This window comes from Lucilia cuprina, chromosome 4, assembly GCF_022045245.1.
Source record: "Lucilia cuprina isolate Lc7/37 chromosome 4, ASM2204524v1, whole genome shotgun sequence".
NCBI lineage: Eukaryota > Metazoa > Arthropoda > Insecta > Diptera > Calliphoridae > Lucilia > Lucilia cuprina.
In genome coordinates this window covers 23,554,114-23,574,801 of record NC_060952.1, presented here as the reverse complement: position 1 = coordinate 23,574,801, position 20,688 = coordinate 23,554,114, and the positions used below count along the sequence as shown (strand labels likewise).

At 30.3% G+C, this 20,688-nt stretch overlaps 5 protein-coding genes across 5 annotated transcripts; 2 read left to right on the top strand and 3 right to left on the bottom strand.

Moving 5' to 3' along the window:
* Positions 1 to 1,369: 1,369 nt before the first annotated feature.
* Positions 1,370 to 3,985, bottom strand: LOC111690389 (double-strand break repair protein MRE11). The gene is made up of 6 exons (XM_023452857.2): positions 3,699 to 3,985; positions 3,476 to 3,599; positions 2,369 to 3,419; positions 2,147 to 2,307; positions 1,647 to 2,061; positions 1,370 to 1,573 (listed from the first exon to the last, which is right to left on the bottom strand). Exons 1-6 carry the CDS (start codon positions 3,793 to 3,795, stop codon positions 1,478 to 1,480), a joined length of 1,944 nt encoding a protein of 647 aa, XP_023308625.2. The 5' UTR covers positions 3,796 to 3,985; the 3' UTR covers positions 1,370 to 1,477.
* A 508-nt stretch (positions 3,986 to 4,493) lies between these two features.
* LOC111690397 (gastrula zinc finger protein XlCGF66.1) lies at positions 4,494 to 6,017 on the top strand. Its single transcript, XM_023452869.2, has 2 exons — positions 4,494 to 4,619; positions 4,680 to 6,017. Exons 1-2 carry the CDS (start codon positions 4,545 to 4,547, stop codon positions 5,955 to 5,957), a joined length of 1,353 nt encoding a protein of 450 aa, XP_023308637.2. The 5' UTR covers positions 4,494 to 4,544; the 3' UTR covers positions 5,958 to 6,017.
* Positions 6,018 to 6,054: 37 nt separating this feature from the next.
* Positions 6,055 to 7,519, bottom strand: LOC111690396 (28S ribosomal protein S22, mitochondrial). The gene has a single exon (XM_023452868.2). The coding sequence runs from the start codon at positions 7,289 to 7,291 to the stop codon at positions 6,128 to 6,130; it is 1,164 nt and encodes a 387-aa protein (XP_023308636.2). The 5' UTR covers positions 7,292 to 7,519; the 3' UTR covers positions 6,055 to 6,127.
* Positions 7,520 to 7,787: 268 nt separating this feature from the next.
* Positions 7,788 to 11,141, top strand: LOC111690411. Its single transcript, XM_023452886.2, has 5 exons — positions 7,788 to 8,256; positions 8,705 to 8,978; positions 9,053 to 9,334; positions 9,388 to 10,695; positions 10,762 to 11,141. The coding sequence occupies exons 1-4, from the start codon at positions 7,916 to 7,918 to the stop codon at positions 10,570 to 10,572; spliced, it is 2,082 nt and encodes a 693-aa protein (XP_023308654.2). The 5' UTR covers positions 7,788 to 7,915; the 3' UTR covers positions 10,573 to 10,695; positions 10,762 to 11,141.
* Positions 11,142 to 11,309: 168 nt separating this feature from the next.
* Positions 11,310 to 15,458, bottom strand: LOC111690412 (nucleosome assembly protein 1-like 1). The gene is made up of 6 exons (XM_023452887.2): positions 15,264 to 15,458; positions 12,938 to 13,104; positions 12,003 to 12,129; positions 11,714 to 11,945; positions 11,583 to 11,662; positions 11,310 to 11,491 (listed from the first exon to the last, which is right to left on the bottom strand). Exons 1-6 carry the CDS (start codon positions 15,333 to 15,335, stop codon positions 11,312 to 11,314), a joined length of 858 nt encoding a protein of 285 aa, XP_023308655.2. The 5' UTR covers positions 15,336 to 15,458; the 3' UTR covers positions 11,310 to 11,311.
* Between the last annotated feature and the right edge of the window lie 5,230 nt (positions 15,459 to 20,688).

Genomic DNA, 20,688 nt, shown 5'->3' with positions numbered 1-20,688 from the left:
TGACAGCTACGCAACGTAAAAAAAGAGATGCGTTGATAAAGTATGAAAAAATAATTAAATATGTTTAAATAATTTAAACAATTCAATATTTAATATGAAAAATATTTAGTTTAAAAATTGTGTTTTTCACGCGCACAAATCTCAAATAAAAAGTATAAATAATATTTTATATAGTTTTGTTTTCATATTCCTTTTCTCCTCTGTTTCGTTCGTAAAAGTTGAATATTTTTCAACTTTTGTATTTTTTGATTTTGACCGCTCCCATTAAAACACACAGTAAAACACGAGCTGCCAGTTGCAGTTCGACGCAAAGTGTTAGGGTTCTATAGTTAAAACGAAAAGTCGACTTTTCGACTTTTGCATTTTATTTATTTATTTTATTTAACAATATTCAATAACCTAGCCTATAGGCCCTAAGCGGTTACAAATTTCTACTTCACAATAATTGATCCAATACAAAAGTGAAATGAAATGAATGAAATAAAAAGTCGACTTTTTGCATTTTATGAAAAGTCGACTTTTTGACATTCGATTTTTTGCATTTAGTTAAAAGTCGATTTTTCGACTTTTTTCATTTAATTAAAAGCCGATTTTTCGACTTTTAATATTTTATAAATAGTCGACTTTTCGACATTTTCTGACTTTTCTACTTTCGACTTTTCCACTCAACTTCTTTCTATTTTCGACTTTTTTCGACTATTTTCGACTTTTTCCGACTATTTTCGACTTTTTTTTTACCGAGATACATTTTTTCGATGTGTACGTGTATTTTGGACAGTCGTATTATTTTATTTTGACACAACTTATTAACTTTTTAAATAAAAACAAATAAAGATTAGAGTTAAATTAAATATTGAAAACAGACAAATCTTAAGGTATTTTCAGACTGCAATACTGAGTTTTAACACACTTCAAATTAAAAATATTATGAAAATAATTCGGATTTTCAAAATCAATCCGAAAAATATAATATTTGTAATATATTTTATCCAATATTTAATTGTTCTTATTTTAAATGTATTTTCGTTCTTATTTTAAATGTATTTTACACTTTTTGTTTGTTTTTTACTGTATTTATCATATACATACCGAATACATGTGTAAATAAAAAGTTTTTTGAGTTGTTTTAAAAAATTTATAAATACCGACAGTATGCCAAAAAAATCAGTAATATTTTTAAAAATCAAATTACAAATTATTTTAGACTAGAAAATAGTATTATGATACAAAAAATTTTGACAAGTATTAATACTCGGTATTGTAGTTTGAAAATACCTTTAATAAAATTGAAAAATTTACAATAAATATTAGGCAGTTGTTTTTTAAGATTAAAAATCAATCTAATCATAAAATGATACATTAATTACCGTTAATTTAAAAATTTGTGAAAGATATCACACTGGAATACTTTTCTTTATTTCATATAAAAATTGTTATCTTACAAGTATGAAATGTAATATAAGGATTTTTACAATCTTTAATCAGAATCGGAATCCGAAACTTCATAAATTTTCTGCTTAGATCTGGAGCCCACCATATTGAACAATGTTGCCTGTTTACGTGGAGATGAGCGCTAAAAGAAATTTTTTTTGTTACTATTAGTATCCTAAATATTTATATAACTTAATATTTTTTGTAAAACTTACAGTTGCCCTTGAAGTTTCCAATGCTGGCATGGTATGTTTGTTAGATCGTCCGGCCGGGGAACGGGATGTATTCGAATTATTTGTTGATGTTGTTTTGCTAGTTGAAGTTGCTTTGCCACCTCTACCTCTAGCACCACGACCTCCTCTAGAAGCAGCAGCTGAAGATCGAGTCTGTTTGACGGGGATTTCGTCTTCTTCTTCGTCTGAGTTTTCATCATCATCATCATTGTTGTAGTTGGAATTGCCTAAATTGCTGGTGGACGTCTTAGTAGCGGTATTTATATGAGTAGTACTTAACATTTCCAAAATGTCATCAGAAGTAACATTCAATTTAAATTGTGTCAATTGTAGGTCCAACTCATCTTCTGCCGGCATTTTATCCATTAAATATTCAACAGCTTTTGCTTTGTAGGATCTTAATAATAATTAAGTGAAAAAATAGCAAATAAATGAATAATATGTGTGTGTAAGCCTATCTAATCGCAATTTAATATATTTACCTGATTAAATTGTCGGCAGCGTTGTTGTCTTTACGATCAACCAATTGGTGACAAATCTCAGTTAAGGCTTTTGTTGATAGAACTTTGAGAGCTTTGCTATCGTCTACCTCATTAAAATAACGCTCCACTAAATCCTCTACACGAGCAGCTGATTCTCCTTCCTAAATGTTCAAAGATAAATATAGAAATAAAATCATTTGATATTTACTGAATAAAACTAACCATTTTCTTAAACTGATTTTTCATTTCCTCTTTATCAAAATTAGATTTTTCCTTTTTCTCTTTTTTTATCATCTTTTTGAAATGTATCATATCGCCGGGATTAGCCACACGATCATTGAACATTTGTCCCAATCGTATGCCATTGAACATTTGGTCTTCGTCCGTGAATACTAAACGCAATCTTATTGAAGGCAATGTAGGTTGTTTTGGATGTCCGGTTAGTAATTGTTTAGCTCTTTCCAACATGACCTCAACTTTCTCTTCAGCCATAGCACGTACTTTGTTGGAGGCATCACCCTCATCTAAACGCAGTTCTTCGGCCAAATCCATAATATTGACAGATTCAAATACAAAAGGACGCACTGTTTGCAGTGGTATGGGTTTCATTTGAAACTTGTCTTTATATATTTCCAAAACTGCTACATGTTTGCGCAAAGATTCTCCTTCGGCAAGAGAAGTAGGGACCGTAGAACCCGGCTGACAAACATAGAAATCCCTTTTAACATTATGCTCTGGCTCAATGCGACAGTCATGTTCATGACCCCATATAACTAAATTAAGAAAATCTGGCAGGGCCTCTTCGGGCAAATAGTTTTTAGGCCCACGATCTGCACGATTCTGATGCAAAACCATTAAATGAAACCATTCACCTTCTGCACCCTCTGGAACCTGCATATGAACTTTACGACTTTCGAAAAGCCGTGCCAAACGCATATCTTGTATATGGCTCAAGCCATAGAGGGCTAATTTAGTATCTCCCTTCTTTAAGAGAATGGGAGCGATATCAATTTTCGTTAAGTCCGTCCAGCGGCCAAAATAGTTCACCAAACCTGTGGTCGACAGCAAATCCAAAGAACTAAGACCACCAAAAACGCTTGGATCATCATGATTTCCATGTATAGAATAAACAGGTATGGAAATATTCAAGTTTGGATCTTCATAATTAACCGTTTCGTTAACGGCATTATGAAAATTTTGACTACCATCACTTAAAAACTCCACCGTAATTGGTCTATCTCCAAAAGTATACATTCTTAACAACTTCATGCATCTGCAAATTAGTATACATTTTTATCAGCACTTTTACTTAACACCAGTTTGACTTACTTGTGCAATGCATTTTGGCTGGGTACTGCATCATGGAACAAATCACCCCCTAGCAATATAAAGTCCACATCCTCGCGTACGGCCAATTCCAACATTTCTTCAAACGCCAGAAAACTATCTTCACCTGCAACATTATATTAAATTTGTATTACCTCAAAAAGTACAGTGATCCATCCATCTACTATTAAGCTACTGACGCTAAATTGAAATTTATTTTTCTTACCCCTCACTGCATCTTTTTCTCCATATCCCAAATGGTTATCAGTCGATATCATTATACGCAAGACATCATTTGCATCAATATCCGATTCACTAGTCATTTTTGCAATTAGTTTTTAAATTGTTTAACAAACTTTATAAATTTCGCAACAACCCGCGATAATGTAAGAAAAAATTACACCGCTTCTGTGTATACAAAGCGTATTAATACAGTGACAAAGGTGGTTTTTGTACAACAAACATTTAATACAGCCACTGCGAATTATTTGTCTTTTACAATTACCCAGCTGTCAAAATTGCCCGTTGTTTTGGTTATAAGCTAAGTTTCTGTCAAAGCGTCTGTGTTGTTTTTGTTACTTTTATGTTTACAAAAAATATACAGCTGGGTTTATGACGCCACTGTTTTAATACACTTTGTGTATATATACAAAGTTTTTAGTTTGTTGTATGGAAATCACTCTGAAGTGATAACATTAAACAGGCTTTGAAAAGCATAAGAAATATTTAGTATACATTCAATATTTTTTATTTACATTTTAAATTCTAGTTTATATAGTTGTATTATGGTTTTTATTTTAATTTTTGTTGCATAATTTGAAATATCCTCAAAACATTATTTTTGAAATAATTAATTCAAAGTAGAGTTCCATATAAATGTTTTGACTATTTTGAGCAAAAAGTCGGAAAATTCAATTTTGTAAATTTATGTCAAAAATGTGCGAAAAGAACAAACTTTTGATAAGACTGAAAAATTATTGAGAAGTCATTAAATATATAATTATTTCAAATTCAGATACATATTCTTTAACTATTAACAGAGTCCTCTGCCAAAGCAACTACATGGCAACGCATGACAGTGCCGGCGCGTTTAGCTTTACTGACTTGCAGTCGATACGGCACTGGACTCTTAATCTGTCAAAAAAAGGTAAACACAATTTTAATTAAACATTTTTACATTTTTTAAAAATTTATAAATAATATACAGATTCACTACTTAAAGGATAAAATAAATTTCGTCTACATAATGGCAACAACTATGAGCTCTAAGGAAGTGTTTATGGTCAATTGTCATGAAATTCCTGAAACAATATGCGTGGAAACCCGTTTTATAACTCAAGCGGCAGTTAACAAGCCCAAGCAATGTGAACAATTATTTTACATTACACATAAAAATGGAAAATTGGAGATGACTAGACAGGAAGATAATCTGGTAGCCTCAAATGTTATCACAACACTACCAAAACCTGCTACAGCTTTACTAAGTATTCATGCAAAAGAGGCATCAACACAACCAACAATGACAGGTCAAGTAGTCCCATTAAAATCTTCATTTACAAGTGAATCCACAACATCTCAAACGCAGCAAACGTTTCACTTGAATAGTACAAATCCTTTCGTAAACACGCTGGGAATTACAAACATGCCATTGGTCAGGCCTACTGTTAATGATCAAATTCAACAGACCGAACTATCAACACTACACACGAAGTCTGTTGCCATACAATGCAAACTTGATGAGGAAATATATAATGTAGGAGATGAATGGCCGCCAATCACGGAAAAGCCGTTAGAGAATGAAGAATATCCGGAAATTGATGTAGAAAGTTTTTTAAAGTTCGTTAAAGATAATTCAGCTCAGCAAAATAACTTTAAAGAATGCTTAATATGTGGAGAGGTATGTAAGTCTAAAAAATACTTCTATGGGCACATGGCTATTCATCAAGGTCCCAGGGTATTATGCTCAAAATGCGGTAAATACTTGGACAATGAGAAATTGTTGTTTAAACATAATTGTCATAAAGAAAAGCTGTTGGAAAAGGCTTTTCTGCAATGTCCCCATCACAGCTGCAGAGTAGCGGCGATTTCGCATCTGGAGCTTTACGACCACATTAACGAACATGATAACAATCGTATGTATAAGTGTTCGGCATGCCGTAGGGGATTTTGTACTGGTCAAGAATTTCTACGTCACATATTGATTAGAGCTAAATGTTATACGAGCGCCAAACGAAAACGATTTTATGTATACGGTTTGGAATCACACAAAGAACGGTTATGTCGTGTGCGGGTTTTTACTTTACACACCTTTAAAAAACGCACCATATTAGTAAAGACTTTCTTGTCACAGCGTGTTGCTAAACAAGGAACATGTAAAATTTGTTTTAAGCCATTTACCAACAGATCGGTATTTAATCGTCATCGTATTAAGTGTTTAAACAAATTTCGAAAGAGATTGCTAAGGCATTCAGTTGGAAGTTGTTAACAGAAGATTATTTAAATAAAATTTTTAAAGTATTCTTATAATAAAAAGAAAAAACCTTAATCACTTTCTTTGTTTTTAATATATCAAGAAATATTAATTTTGTAGTTTGTGTAAATTTTTGCTTTTATTTTCATTATTTAGTTTACCAATTCTTAACAAAAAAATTAACATTATTTTTGTACACCATGTGCCTTACTCAAACCTTCATACAGTTGTTTCTTCTCAGCATTAATTTCTTTCAGTGTCTGTATTGCTAATTCCAACTGCACCTTCTTCAGGGCGTGGGTGGCAACATAGTTGTCGATAAACTTCAAACATAACTCATCTACCTCGAAGTCTTTCGCTGATTTACCGATTGCTGTTTCAATTTCTTCGTGTATATCATCCTTAATGGCAGGCTTCAAAGTGCTTTGTAATTCTTTTAGGGCGGGTTCTTCAAAATTATTGTACTGATCTAGTGTGGCCAATAGATCGGTATAATTTTCGGGTACACTATGCATTTTGTAATAAAGAGCAATTAGTTCGGCTCCATTACGTAAATAATCACGTCTAATCATATCGTAGAGCAGATCATCTATAGTTTTGTGCCAGGCATAGAAAAAGGCCATAGGACCAAAATGGCGAGTTGAACGTAATTGTTCAAATTCTTTAGTCTCATTTAAATGTTGATATACCTTAGCGCTAATCCTGTGGAATTCAGGCTCGTAAGGATCGTACTGAACTAAAAGACGATCTAAAATAAATTCATATTTAAGCTCATCCAAACATCTTTGTAAATGCTCCTCTTCAAACATTTTAGGTGTCTGTATACTGCGACCTTCCAGCGGCACATAAAGCTGTTTCATCCGTTTGGCTACATCCATGGGAGCATAACGCAAAGTACCATCAGTTTCACGAACAACTACCTTACGATCCGTATGACGGACGCCGAAGGTAATGTCTGTAATAACAAATTTTGTATTAGAGAAATCTTTTAGAGCTTTATCTTCCGAAATAATTTTTTGTTCATCTTCTTTGATCTTAACCACAGGAGGCATTTGTAACTTTAATTTAGCTTTTTCTACCGTTTTACGGAACTCTTCCTCCAAATCCTCGCTGGTCATGAATTTATATTCTACCGAATTATCCTTGACGGCACGTTTGCGGAATACTTTGCTAAGCCTCAACTGGGTAATCGATTTTAAAAGCTTTTGTGTTTCTGGATCGGTAAATAGAGGTTGGGGATCTTTGTCATAAGACAGTGTCACTCCCTTTGTAGAGACAGCACGTAGAGAAGTTTTGACTGTAGCATTGCGTAAATTTGTTAAAAAATTTATTTGTTTTAATAAAGACATTATTTGTTATTTAAAATATTGATTTTCTTTGAAAGTTATGGTTTTATAACAATAATTCTCCACACAAAATACTTCGGCATGCAGTTATTTTTTCATTGACAGCAGTTATCACATCGAGCGATTCTAAAGGCAATTTAGCGAGAAGAAAGTACAAACAGATGTTATTAATAACACAAAGTTGCATAAATAAGTATGAAATTTATTTTTGAAATTAGTCTTTCTTCAAGTCTATTTGCATTTTGATTGATTTTGGGCGGTATGTATATAGAAACAATATTTTAAAGATCCCAACTATTTACAGGATACAAACTTTAATAATAATTAATATTATAATTTATTATTTAGCCATCAATAATATTAGTCCATAAATACCAGATTTCGGGTGCACTTACAATATGAAGTCAATTCAACAATTCAAATGTGCCATTTCGAGTTGCCAGATGCAAAAAAAAAAAAACAAATTTATTTACATAGGGTCGCCACCGAAATTTTTAGTGTCAGACGCCGTTAATTTTTGTCGGCGCAGGTCTCTGATACATAAAATTACGTTGAAAAAAATATTGTTAAGATTTGTTATTATTTTTTCTTAAAATTGTACCACTATCGTAAAGCGGCTTGTGAGCTATGGATAATTTAACGACAGATAATGTAAATGATGATAGTATTTGTAATCCTGAAACCAGCAATAAACGTAAACGCCATTATTCTTCAACACAAATTGAATCTTCAGATGAGTCACCAAAAAAGAAAATAGCAACAACAACGTCGGCATCACATATAGACAATGTAAATGCAACATACATAAAAAATGGTGGCGGTGGTGCTGAAGATGATCACCCACAGCATGAAACAATTAACATTGGTAATGGGGAAGAATCTCAATTTTTTTTGGAGGAATTATGCGATGAAGTGTTATATGAGATATTTAAATTCTTAGATACTTGGTCTCTGATGGCGTTAATGAAGTAAGTATTTGTAATTTGTAACTCAAATGCATTAACTGAAGTGCATACATACATATGTGTGTGTACATGCATGTGTGCATATTAGGGAGGTCAGAAAATACAAGTTTCTGTTGTTCAAACCGAAAATGAAAATTTTGTTCATTATAATTATTTTTTTGAGTTCGATCAATAGATAGAAGTGTCTTTTTTAAGTTTTTTATGATTTATTCCATATATTATGAGTATGAAAATGTTAAAAAACTTTATTGAACAACACTTTGTAATTGAACCAATCTACATATTTAGATTGGACCAGTTGGTTATGTTGCTCCTCTCCTAGTTTTTTAAATAAAGATTGTATGTTTGTACATTGGGCATATTGGATTAAACTAACTCACATAATATTGATAAAACTATCAATTTTATTTTTTTATGAATACGACCAGTTAATACATATTTTATTTTGCAGTGTCTGCAAACGTTTTCAAAAATTTGTTTTGGATAAACGTTTATGGGAAAACATCGATCTTAGTCAGGAACCTTTGCCATTGGGCATTTTAGAAGACATGCTAGAACGATCTCATGATAAAACTAAGAGCATTAAACTAAGAGGACCATCTCCTTCGCAGCATATTGAGGGAGAGATACAACATTTCAATAAAACTATACTCAATTCCTTAACCACAAGATGTACAAAATTAGTAATATTAGAATTGTATGGTGTAACGTTGGATTTTAATCAGGTAAATATGACTTTTGTACAAAAAATTGAGAAATCCACCAAATTTACTTACATATTTATTACATTCTGTTTTAGATTGCCTTAAAAGATTTTCCTCAAACACTTAAACGTTTGGTTCTCAACACTTGCAACGTTCGTGTGGTCAGTAACAAGTCATTATTTACTGGTATCGATACGATTTTAGTTAATTTAGAAGAGTTAGCAATTGAAAATAATTCTTGGTTTGATCCCTACTATGTTATGCCTTTATCAAAATTGCCTGTATTACGTTATTTAAGCCTCAAGGGCTGTTGGCTTATGCAAGAATTCATACCATATGGCAGTATAGCGGCACGACACGGTTTTAAACAGTTGGAAGTAAGTACCAAAACATGTAGTGTAAAAGACAAATAATAACAATTGTTTTTAAGGTTTTAGATTTACGCGACACACCATTGAATGATTCCGATTTACAGTGTTTTAACACTATAGAAACTTTAAAGGAAATTTATTTACAGTGCCCGGAAGAAGAAGAGGATAGCATCAGTATGCAAGCTGTATCATCTTCTGGCACTCAAAGTGAAATGAGCAATAACCAAGAATCGAATTCAAGCACAAATTTTGATATACTTTCAGAAATGCCCTCTACATCCTCCACCTCATCGGAAAATGCAAATTGTTCTCTTAATTCTGAAACTCCTTCTACCTCTAGATCACTTACTGATACAGAAAGAAGTGAGGATATAAGTGAGAAAACAGATGATTCATTAAATACGTCAGCATCTTTATATTTTACTGATAGTGAATCTGCATCATCATCATCCTCCTCTTCGGCTTCGCCCAAGTCGAATAGCGTTTCTGAGAATAATGCTGCTGCTACAAGCTCGGCTCCTAGTACTTTGTCTCAAGGTTTAAGTTTATCACCAAATATTGTACCTTTAGTAGGTACAAATGTTCCAACTCGTAGCCGTTTTCTACCACGGCCAGATCATATTTTTTACTTGAATGTGCGCAATCGAATTTCAATCGATTGCTCTCATATAAACGTACGTGATCAGAATATTGTTAGACCCCTAAGACGGCCTCGTCCGCCACAACAACAACAACAGAATCAACAACAATCCCCTCCACCCGTTATCGAACAATTGATGCGCCACAATATGTTTTGGGATATTGTAAATCCTTTGGGTCGTGTTGTAGGTGTGGGTGGTCCTGATCGTTTATTCGGCGAAGAAAACGGTGCTGAATATCACTTAAATCTATTTTCATTATCGTCTTCGTACCGCCAACAATCCCGTGGTACTATTTCGGATCGTGGTGTTTGTTGTTTTGGTCGTACCCGCCAACCCGTACAACAAGGTGTTATCTGGATACGTTTCAATAATCGCCCATATGAAAATCGTTTTGAACGTTTTTCTGTGCGTGACTATAAATCTGTCACGGATGTTTCGTTGCAGCATTTGGTGCAATGTTCCCCGCACTTGATATTTTTGGATGTAAGCGGTACTAGTGTAACTTTAGAGGGTCTACAACGTTTTAAGGAATTGAAACCCGAGTGTAAAGTTGTAGCTGAACACTTGTTGGGTATGAAGAAAACTGAAGCAACAGTAACGTGAAACAGTATTAAGTGAAGAATTAGTTATCTTTATAAAGTTAAAATTAAAGAAATAGAGGAGGTAGATCGGCATTTAAAGGTTTAAAACATTTTATGTGTAAGCAGGGCCCACATAAAACGGAAGGTATATTAAATATTTCATCTTTTCCAGTCATAAAATCAATATATTGTTTTACTAATCTTTTTTCAGATAAGAGTTTGATCAGTTAACGGAACATGTCGTTTCAGACGTCCTGTCATGTGGAACAAATAATTTTTATTAATTCCTTTATTCTTCTATATATTTAATAATTACAATAATACATTAAAACAATGTAAAAGAAACTATGTAAGCAAAAACGTTTTAAGAGCCATTAATTATATTAGTTTTTTCTCTTTTCATATTTATTAAACGGGTTTTTATAAAAACTTATTTTATTTACAATAAATATTTTAAATTACACTCCCACCCCTTAAATACACAGATACACCTCGTAAACGATATAAATATTATTTTAATTCCTCTTATTATTTTATGTATAATTTATGTAAATGTTAAATGTATTTTAAATAAAAACTGCTTAATTGTTATTTTCTTTTTTAACTAAAATTTATTTTTAAAACAGATATATAAAGCAAACAAAATATGTAAAAATTAGGCGAAATCACAAAATCAGAACATTCTGATTTAAATAATTATATAATAAAGTTTGTAATCTCTCTATATATATTTATCATTAATTTAACAAGAAATGTTTGGTTTATTTAGTTGGCAAAGATGTAGCATCATTATCATTATCTTCGGCGTCTTCATCATCGGTATCAGTTTCCGAATCAGAACTTAAGCAATCGGCAATTTCCCCAGTGAAAAACATTACAGCTTTTGGTATGACTCGCTCTTTTAAGTAGAAACCCAATTCAAAATCATTTTGGAGAATTACCTTTTAAAAAGTTTTAAAATGTAAAATTTAAGTTTTAAAAAACTATTCGCAAAATTAGATTTAAGATTATTATTTATATTTTAAAACTTACATTAATATCCGCGTATGTTGGATCTTCAGGATTATCAGGTAGTGTAGGTGGATCAAAAAAGTCAAAAAATGTAGTAAACGCTAAAAAAAAACATTTTTACTAACAACTTATAAAATATCTTTGAAATTTACATTTTTTCTCATGCTCCTTATCTTCCTGTTTCCAATCAATTTTACAACCCTCACATTTATAGATTTCGGCACCGTCATAAGATAGAGGATCATCATTATCCGGCAAACAGTTTAGATAATAAGTTTTAGTTAAAATGCGATTTGAAAAATAATCATTGGGCTCAAAGAAAAATTCAATCACGAACTTGACCACTGGTTCATTGTAAAGTTTTGAACGTATATCGCTTAAATGCTAATAAAATTTGAAAATTATTTAATATGTTCTAGTAAAAATCACTAAAATATTTACCACCAATATTTTTTCATCCCTTTTGCTTATAAACTCGGTATAGGAAGCCTTTAAGACTTTCAGCCAGAAATTATTAACTTGACCCTCATCTTTAGCATCTCCACCTTTTGCTACATTTTTAAATTCTCTGAGAAGGAGCGAGAGAGTATGTTAGTTATTATGATAATCGCCCCTATTCTGCATTTTAATTTGAATTGAAATCTTTTCCGATTTGCAATTTTGGTATTTTGCATTTCGATTCGATTCTCCGCCACGTAAACAAAAACTTACAAAAACGTAATTACGATCGTAATGCAGAATACACACAATCGTAAAGCAATGAAACGAAATACCTTTTTTCGATCATTGCGTAACTGAGTCCGTAAACGTAATCGAAATGCAGAATAGGGGAGAATAGGAAATATTTTATTATCACAAAATTTATAATATTTTTTGTTTTCCTACATAGGTTAGTACTATTAGATAGTAGGGCGTAAACAAATTTTCACCTCTGAGATCAGGGGTCGAACATTTTGGTAATTTTTATTTAATATTTTCACCTATTGGTTCTAGTAAAAATGGTCCAAAGGAGTTTACATAGTATTAGGGGGTATAGTACCTCCCATATGAATTAAAATAAAAATTCGTATAACTGGGAAACTAATAGTAGAGTTTAAAACTCGTATAATATTACAAACATGCATATATATTGCTTTATTAAAATTCTAAATTAATTTCTTAATTAAATATTTTTTACATTAAATATTTTTCATACTATTAAAACAACATAAATTATTGTATGTATGTGTTTGGACCTTAAAACTGCGTAAAGATTTGTTATAATCTAATTTAATACTTTTATTTGCAATAAAAAGAATGCGGGGAATTTTGCAAGTGATCTTAATAAACTTTTTAAGAGGAAAACAATAATATTTTATGTGATTTTTCTAACTTACTCTAGTATTTTAATCCGTTTATCGAAGATTTCATTGTGTTTCTTTTCGAATGATTTTTCTAGATTATAGATTTCACGCTGCAAATCTACATCCAGTTTTATTGTTTCCATATACAGTTTCTTTAATTCGGCTATACATTTCTTTTCATCTGTGGACAGTTTTTGTTCCTTAAAAGAAAATAAATAATATATTACAAATACTATATCAATCGGCTCAGAATATTATTATCCTATGTCCATTTAGCGTTATAAATACTTTTATGAAAATATGTATAGTATTTTTCTTCAAATAATTTATCAATAAGAAATAAGCTTAACTTAAGAAAATTATGAACATTTTTGGTTTATTTATCATTTTAGACGGTTTTTGCTTCCCCTGTAAAATTTGTTTAATGTGACTTGGGGCTTTTTGGCTTTCATATGACGATATAAATATGTACATTACAATAAGAAAAAAAAGTAGGAAAGTATAGTCGGGCATGGCCGACCATATAACACCCTACACCATGAGTATATTTTTAAAACTTTAATTTTTATAAAGAAACTTTTATGTTGAATATTATTCCAAAATATTTAAGCAATTTATTGATAAAAAAAAACCAAAATTTCTAAATGAGGCTTTATATAGGTCAAACATGGGCCGATCCTCGGTAAATTTGGGAAAAGGATATATTTTTAAATAACAGTTAGTTTTGTTGAGTTTCATTGCGATACAAATGGTTACAAGTCAATTTTAGACATTTAAGACATTTTTTGTAAGGGGGTCAAATAAGGGTCAATCCTTACGAAAATTTGCAGTGTCATTTATACTTATATAAAACTTATTTGTACCAATTTTGAGAGAGATAATAGAATATTTGACGTAATTATGGTATAAAAAGTTCAAATCGGGAGGTACGGTTGTATGGGGGCTAGGTGAAATAACGGACCGATTTCAACCATTTTCAATAGGCTTCGTCCCTGTGCCAAAAAACATGCTTGGTCCAAATTTCATCAAATTATCTTGAAAATTGCGGCCTGTGCCTTGCGCACAAGGTTTACATGGACAGCCAGCCAGGCGGTCAGACGGACGGACGGACATGTCTTAATGGACTCAAAAACTTATTCTGAATCGATCGGTATACTTTAAGGTGGGTATTGGACCAATATTTTTGTTGTTACAAACATCAGCACAAACGTATAAAACCCTACCCACTATAGTGGTTAGGGTATAAAAAATTTTTTAAATATGCCCATAGATGTTGTTGGGTTATTATTCGTGTCATATCTGCTATACTTTCTTGTTATAGATTATTTAATTAATTTGTGATGTGTCTAAGCTAAACGTTGCCGAAAGAAAATAGCTGATTTAGAAACCCTTTTTCTGTGTTTAATAAATAGTGCTGCCAATTTTTGTTTAAGTTTTTTCTTGGGAAATGTAAAAATTAAACTTTCTTTTTTTATGAAAGGTGGTTTATGAAACAATATTTCCTATCGAAATTTGATTTATTAATCGTTTATAAAATAAAATTTTGTTATAAATAAGAGAGCACAAATGAGACTCAGTGATAATGCAGAACCTATATTGAGAATATGCAGAATAGATAAAAATTATTCATAATAGTTGGTAATGCATATTCTAACTTCAATAAATGTTAGCACATTTTTATATTAACCACAATTTTCTCCACTACCAGTAATCGCGAATAGGCAATATAGGTTTATGAAAATCACCATACTACCCATACAAACATACATATTGCCGGAAAATGTGTTTATTGTTAATAACTTCCGTTAGAATGTCGATATCATCACAATAGAGTCAATAGAGTTCAATGCCGAGGAAAACATTTTTCAATCGGTCCATATTTGTTCAAAACTTCCATGCAAGGTCCTCTCCTGAAAATCATTTAAACGCCCATAACTCATTACCTAGTAAAGATAAAATTTGCCATAAATATTACCTTTATATACAGAATTATTACCGTTAAATTTTTTCTGATCGATCTACAATTGGTTATAGTTCCCATATAAGATCGCTTGAGAAAATCACGTAAACGCACATAACTCATTAATTTTAATTTATTTTACTAGCCAAAATACAAACGTCTCTTTATTGTTGGCTTGATAAAACCATGTTTAATGTGTTAAAAACTATCAAAAGTGAAAGTGTACGTATTATCGTAAGGAATAGTTTACAATTTATAATGATCAAGCTTGTCTTTAATCTAATTGTGATTGAGTAGATCCTTTCAAAAAATGTTTAAAGGATAATCAAATAATGGAAAAAATCATATAATTTTTGTTCCACGCTTTTTCAATTGTTGTAAATTCAAAACTCTACTCACCTGCAACTTTTTCTTTTCCGTTGGAAGTGAAGGTTTTGTTCCCTTGGTAGCACTACGACTTTTTATATCCATATTTTATTTATACGTAAAAACTTCAGTAAATTGTTTAAGAATTTTCTAAATTTATTATATTATTTATTTTTTTTTAATAAAAGATGACAAAATTATTGAAAATATTTGAGCACAACCAAAAGAAAATTTACAAAATATTTGAAATTTAAAGCAAGAAATAATAGATTGAAAAAAAATGTTTTTTCGAACCATTTCGAACATTAAAAAGAAAATCAAAACAAGTGACTAAGTAAAAGCTGTGCAAAAATTAATGAGTCATTAAATAAGAAAATATTTAAATATGTACTTACATATTTAGTAAAAACGTGACTGGCTTTTATGAGGAAAGGGTTCCGTTCCGTTCGTTTGTACAAATTAACATTTAACGATTGTAAATAGGTGTTGTTACGATGAAGAAAGGAGTTTGCTTTCAAAGGGGTCATGCCAGTTGTTGTGGTTGTTTTGTAAAAGATTTTTTTAAATAAAACGAAGGGGCGAGAACTCAGTTAAACATAATTTCAAATACATAAAAATTGCATTTAATTTTTTGTTTGTTTACTGGTGTTTAACTTAAGATGCAGGCAACGTGCCGCTATAATTTTCCAGTATTTCGCGCAAACCCAACCAAGTGTGTAACATTACTTTGAACTGAGCAACGAAAATTAAAGAAAAAAACATCCAACAAACACCACCACCTCCACCATTTTGTTCTCGAACACTTAGACATCGAAAGTCTGTCTATAGCACCCACCAATAATGAGAAATATTTTAGCATTTTCATAAGTACTGCTTTCCGTAAAACATATAGATTTTTTTATATAAAAGTTTGTATTAAATATTCTATTTGGCTGTTTTATTTTCACTTTATTTCATTTCCCTTTAGGGATATTCGCTATGTAAATGTTAAGTTAAACTTTAGTTAAACGGTTGTTGACCGTTATTTTGAAATAAATATTAAATGTTTGTACATTTAACCATTTAGTTTTCATCTTTGCATACCTAATAGATATTTTTAGTTTTCTTTTTATATTTTTTTAATATGCTGCATTTTAAGAAGCTGTAAGGCAAATTATATATATTTATACCCTACACCACTTTAGTAGGGAGGTTATATTGGGTTTGTGCTGATGTTTGTAACGTACAAAAATATTCACGTTAAAGTATACCAATCGGCTTAGAATCGTCTTCTGAGTCGATCCGTCTGGCTGTTTATGTAAACCTTGTGCGCAACGTACCGATAGCGAATTTCATAATAATTAGATGAAATTTGGCACACTCGCTTTTTTGACCCTCTTAAAATCGGTCCATTATTTCACCTAGCCTCCGTACAACAGAACCCCCCGAAAAGGGCTTCTGAGCTCATAATTATGTTAAATATACCTGCATATCGATAAAAAGCGGCACAACTAAGTTTTATATAAGTATTGATGACCTTGCCAAATTTCATCGGGCCTCATTTGACCCTACTAAGTCCCCCTCAGAAAATTACTTGAATGTGCAAAATTAACTTATAAACACAAATATCGCGATGAAATTCAACACAAATAAAAATTATATAAATTTATTCACAAAACTTTATCGAGCTTGGTCCATATCTGCCCGTAGCCCCCATATAAAACCTCTTTTAGAAAATTAGACTTTTATCTATAAATTGCATAATTGTATCGGAACAATGAATGTTCGATACATCATATGGTCGGTCACGTCCGACTATACTTTCATCCTTTTTTTTTTTTTTTGGAAATAACTATTACCGTTATGAAGACTTCTGATTACTTTTCTATTTTACTCGATCATGTATGCGTAATTCGTCTCCTGAATTAAAATATAATACTTCCATTTATCATTTTTTCATCGTTGTTTTTATACTGCATTATAGTGACCATCATACTTCATCTTATGTTTAATTATTGTGATAGTTCACTGATCTTGAGTTGAATTTTTGTCCAAAATTAATATTTTACATAGATTTACATAGTTGAATAAGCTTTTTAAGTAATATTCAATAATCACTTTACTATTTGGTGTCCTGATTCTAAAAATGTCAATTAGCGCACCAACATCCACCAATTTTCCACATTTTAAAATTTAAGTCCTCGTGACTGTCACAAATATTCAATGAAAATTAAAGACACTTTATGTAGGGGCTGGGGAAACTGGGAAATGTTAACTAAATTGGTAAGCTCACTTTCGTTTTTTTCACTTTGTGAAGTAAAATCTATTTAATTGCCGCTGCATAACGATCAGATTTTACTCAAATATTGTGTACTTCTCACTTCTCGGCATATTAAGCACATTTATCTCGCTAAACCTAATATACCTTTCAAAAAACATCACATTTTAATTCTTACCACGATTTGGTAATATTTTTCAAAAACAATTCATACTCTGTTACGGTCATTTCTGTCTACTTTAAGGAAAATGCGTTTTTAACAAATGTTATCCTGTCGTGTCGTTTCGCTTGTTTAAACAACTATTTGTGTTTGTATTTATTTACGTGATGAGTTTTTAACTCAATACCAAATAATATTGTTTGGGATGACTAAATATTAGTTGGAGGCAATGAAGAAGTTTTAAACCAAATATATACAATTTGTTTTTGAATAATTAAAGTTTTCATGTGCCTTAATTGAAGTTTTATCAAAAGGAAATATTTAATTTAAAGTTGTTATACGACAATTAATACAATAATTAAAGTGAACATGCAAAATTATTACATTTTTATAAAAATAATAATTACTTTATTATGAAATAAAGGAAATAAATAAAACACATGGATAAAGCATAATACACCAAGTAATATATTAGCAAAGGTACAAGAGGTACTTTACAAAATAACTTATTTTATAAAACTAATATTGACAGCAGTTTCAGAAGTATGCGTTCAATTAAGAAAATCGAAAAAATCTACTTATCTATACGCTTCAGTTTTCTCATTTCTTTATTGAAAGAATGGTATGTTTATGATTGTTTATAACAAAAAATGTCCGCATTCAAATTTGGTCAGTGTAAGAATTTAAATTTCAATAAATTTTTAAAAAGTTTTTCAATCCTTTTTAAATTAAAGAAACTAAGTAGGCAAATACTACAAAAGGACTTATTTTAAATGTCTTAGCCACTTTATTATACTTGTACTTTTACTGTATTTTTTTAATATACATATGTATGTATAAGCGAGTGTGAATTTTACTATCCATTTATATAAGGGTGGTGTTTTTTTAAGAAATTTTTCTTTATGTTTGGGAGTGTTGTTTTTTCATTAACGTGTTACATAATGTTTGAAAAGCCTCGAAACGACCAAAATAAAATTAGAACTCTTTACTTACAATACAATTTATTAAATACAAATTGGACACCCAGGATTCTCACACAACTGATCACAATGAAATAAATATATTTACCAATACCCTGCCAGCAAATTTGAGTTTAATTTTGAATACATGAACTAAATAGTCACTATAAAGGCTCAATTTTATGTTTCTCAGCGCTAAGTTAAAAAATTTACAAAAATAAAATACATTACTTTCTAATTTTGATCATAATTTGGTAAATTTTAGTGCGTTTTAATATACCAAAAGTAAAATAAAATGATAATAAGTAGATAGAATATAAATTTCAAAAACTAATAGTTTTTAATACACTAAGATAATAGTTTAATGCAGAATCATTCTTGCTCTCAAAATTCAGAAGGAAAAGTTTTTGCACATTTCAGTAAATATATTTATTTCATTGTGATCAGTTGTGTGAAATTTAGATTTTGTAATACATTGTGTTAATTTAAAATTTAATATATCTAAAACATAATTTAATATATAATAAGCATCAGTGAAAGATTTGTAAGTGCAAAACAATATAATATAGGAGAAATAAAAATAAAGAGAAAAAAAATTATAAAGTCGCTCTTATAACATAAAAGAGTATAAAATCATAATACTTTCCAGCTTCTCTATTGTTATGACAAAACTGGAAATTTACTACTTTTACGCACTTTTATGTTATAAAAAAGTGACTTGAAACTGAAACGAAATGGACACATCAAGTAAGTATTAAATAGTCGGAACAGTTTCTTCACTCAGATTATATCAAATTAGATTGTTTTAAACTTTAAGCTGTAACGTTATGGTTACAATTTGTATAGAAATTGTTGGTAGGGTTAAGCTATATATGTGTGTATGTATACACGGATGTTATATTTCACAACGTTGTCAGAAATATGTTCAGAAACTCTTTTTCTGACAATGTTTTAAAATAAAAATTTTAAGTTCTTACGATTGTTAAAAATTTCCTAAAAATTGTTCTGTCAATGTTATAAAATCTGACAACCGTATATCACATCGTTTAGTTATTATTATGTTTTTGCTGGATAATGTGTTTTTACTTAAAATAATTTGCATGTTAGTGTTTTAACGAAATAAACTACCCTAATATAAAAAATAAATATTTATGATTGTATATGTGTATATTTAAACATACATATATGTATGTATAATAAATTGCCTTAGAGCAATTTTCTGACTATAAAAACTTTACTAACTAAACATTCTAAAGTAATTTCCGAGTTTATTGTAGCAAATAATTTCTTCTTCCATATACTCCGTCTTCATTTCAATCTTTTTCTATTATTTCTATTCCTCAAACTAATATATAGCATGTACGAGTGTGTGTGTATGTGTATCTATGTATTATGAAACAAGCGTATGCAATTAAAATTGTTACATAAACCTATTAGATTATAAAATATTTAAAATTATATTAGTTTTCATTGTTCGAATTTTAATATTTTTATGTATGAGTATTAGTTTTGTATATTCAGACATACTACATATGTATATAAGTATTTATGAATGAATGAATGTATATGTTTTTGCTCAAATAAATAAAAGTATGTATGACCACAAGAAATTTTAAAAAAAAAATAAAACAAAATGTTTATTTAATCGAATATTGTATAAAATAATTTTTTATTAGAGAATAAATAAGTAGTAACCATTTATTTAGAAATAGTTTTACTTTATTTTGTATTTGCTAAAATTGTATGAGTTGGTTTCTATAAAATAAGGGTAAGGTCAAGTGCATTTTTATATTTAGTATATATGTACAAACATATGTATGATGTACGTTGAGGAATAACATTTTTAAGTCTTGATAGAAATTTTCGTAATTAAAAAATGTAATACAATCTATTGAAATAATAATATGTATAAAGTAAATTGACATTTCAATTACTTAAAGAAACTTTAATTGGAGCTAGTATATTTAAAAAAAACTAATAATAGACGGAGTGGCATTATTTCTCATACAAAAAACTACTTATTTAACTCCTTATTTGTAAGCGAGCGAGGTAAGTAGTTGCCTCCAATGTCATCACCGTGTT

Bases quoted from the DNA above. Each gene is read 5' to 3' on its own strand.
- LOC111690389 (XM_023452857.2), bottom strand. From the start codon at position 3,795: ATGACTAGTGAATCGGATATTGATGCAAATGATGTCTTGCGTATAATG. The intron at 2,308-2,368 runs GTTAGTTTTATT...TTGAACATTTAG, and splicing joins AAAATCAGTTTAAGAAAATG to GAAGGAGAATCAGCTGCTCG. The intron at 1,574-1,646 runs GTAAGTTTTACA...AATTTCTTTTAG, and splicing joins TGGAAACTTCAAGGGCAACT to CGCTCATCTCCACGTAAACA.
- LOC111690397 (XM_023452869.2), top strand. From the start codon at position 4,545: ATGACAGTGCCGGCGCGTTTAGCTTTACTGACTTGCAGTCGATACGGC. The intron at 4,620-4,679 runs GTAAACACAATT...AATAATATACAG, and splicing joins TCTTAATCTGTCAAAAAAAG to ATTCACTACTTAAAGGATAA.
- LOC111690396 (XM_023452868.2), bottom strand. From the start codon at position 7,291: ATGTCTTTATTAAAACAAATAAATTTTTTAACAAATTTACGCAATGCT.
- LOC111690411 (XM_023452886.2), top strand. From the start codon at position 7,916: ATGGATAATTTAACGACAGATAATGTAAATGATGATAGTATTTGTAAT. The intron at 8,257-8,704 runs GTAAGTATTTGT...TTTATTTTGCAG, and splicing joins TCTCTGATGGCGTTAATGAA to TGTCTGCAAACGTTTTCAAA. The intron at 8,979-9,052 runs GTAAATATGACT...ATTCTGTTTTAG, and splicing joins TAACGTTGGATTTTAATCAG to ATTGCCTTAAAAGATTTTCC.
- LOC111690412 (XM_023452887.2), bottom strand. From the start codon at position 15,335: ATGGATATAAAAAGTCGTAGTGCTACCAAGGGAACAAAACCTTCACTT. The intron at 13,105-15,263 runs GTGAGTAGAGTT...TTTTCTTTTAAG, and splicing joins CGGAAAAGAAAAAGTTGCAG to GAACAAAAACTGTCCACAGA. The intron at 12,130-12,937 runs GTAAGTTAGAAA...GCTCCTTCTCAG, and splicing joins AAACGGATTAAAATACTAGA to AGAATTTAAAAATGTAGCAA.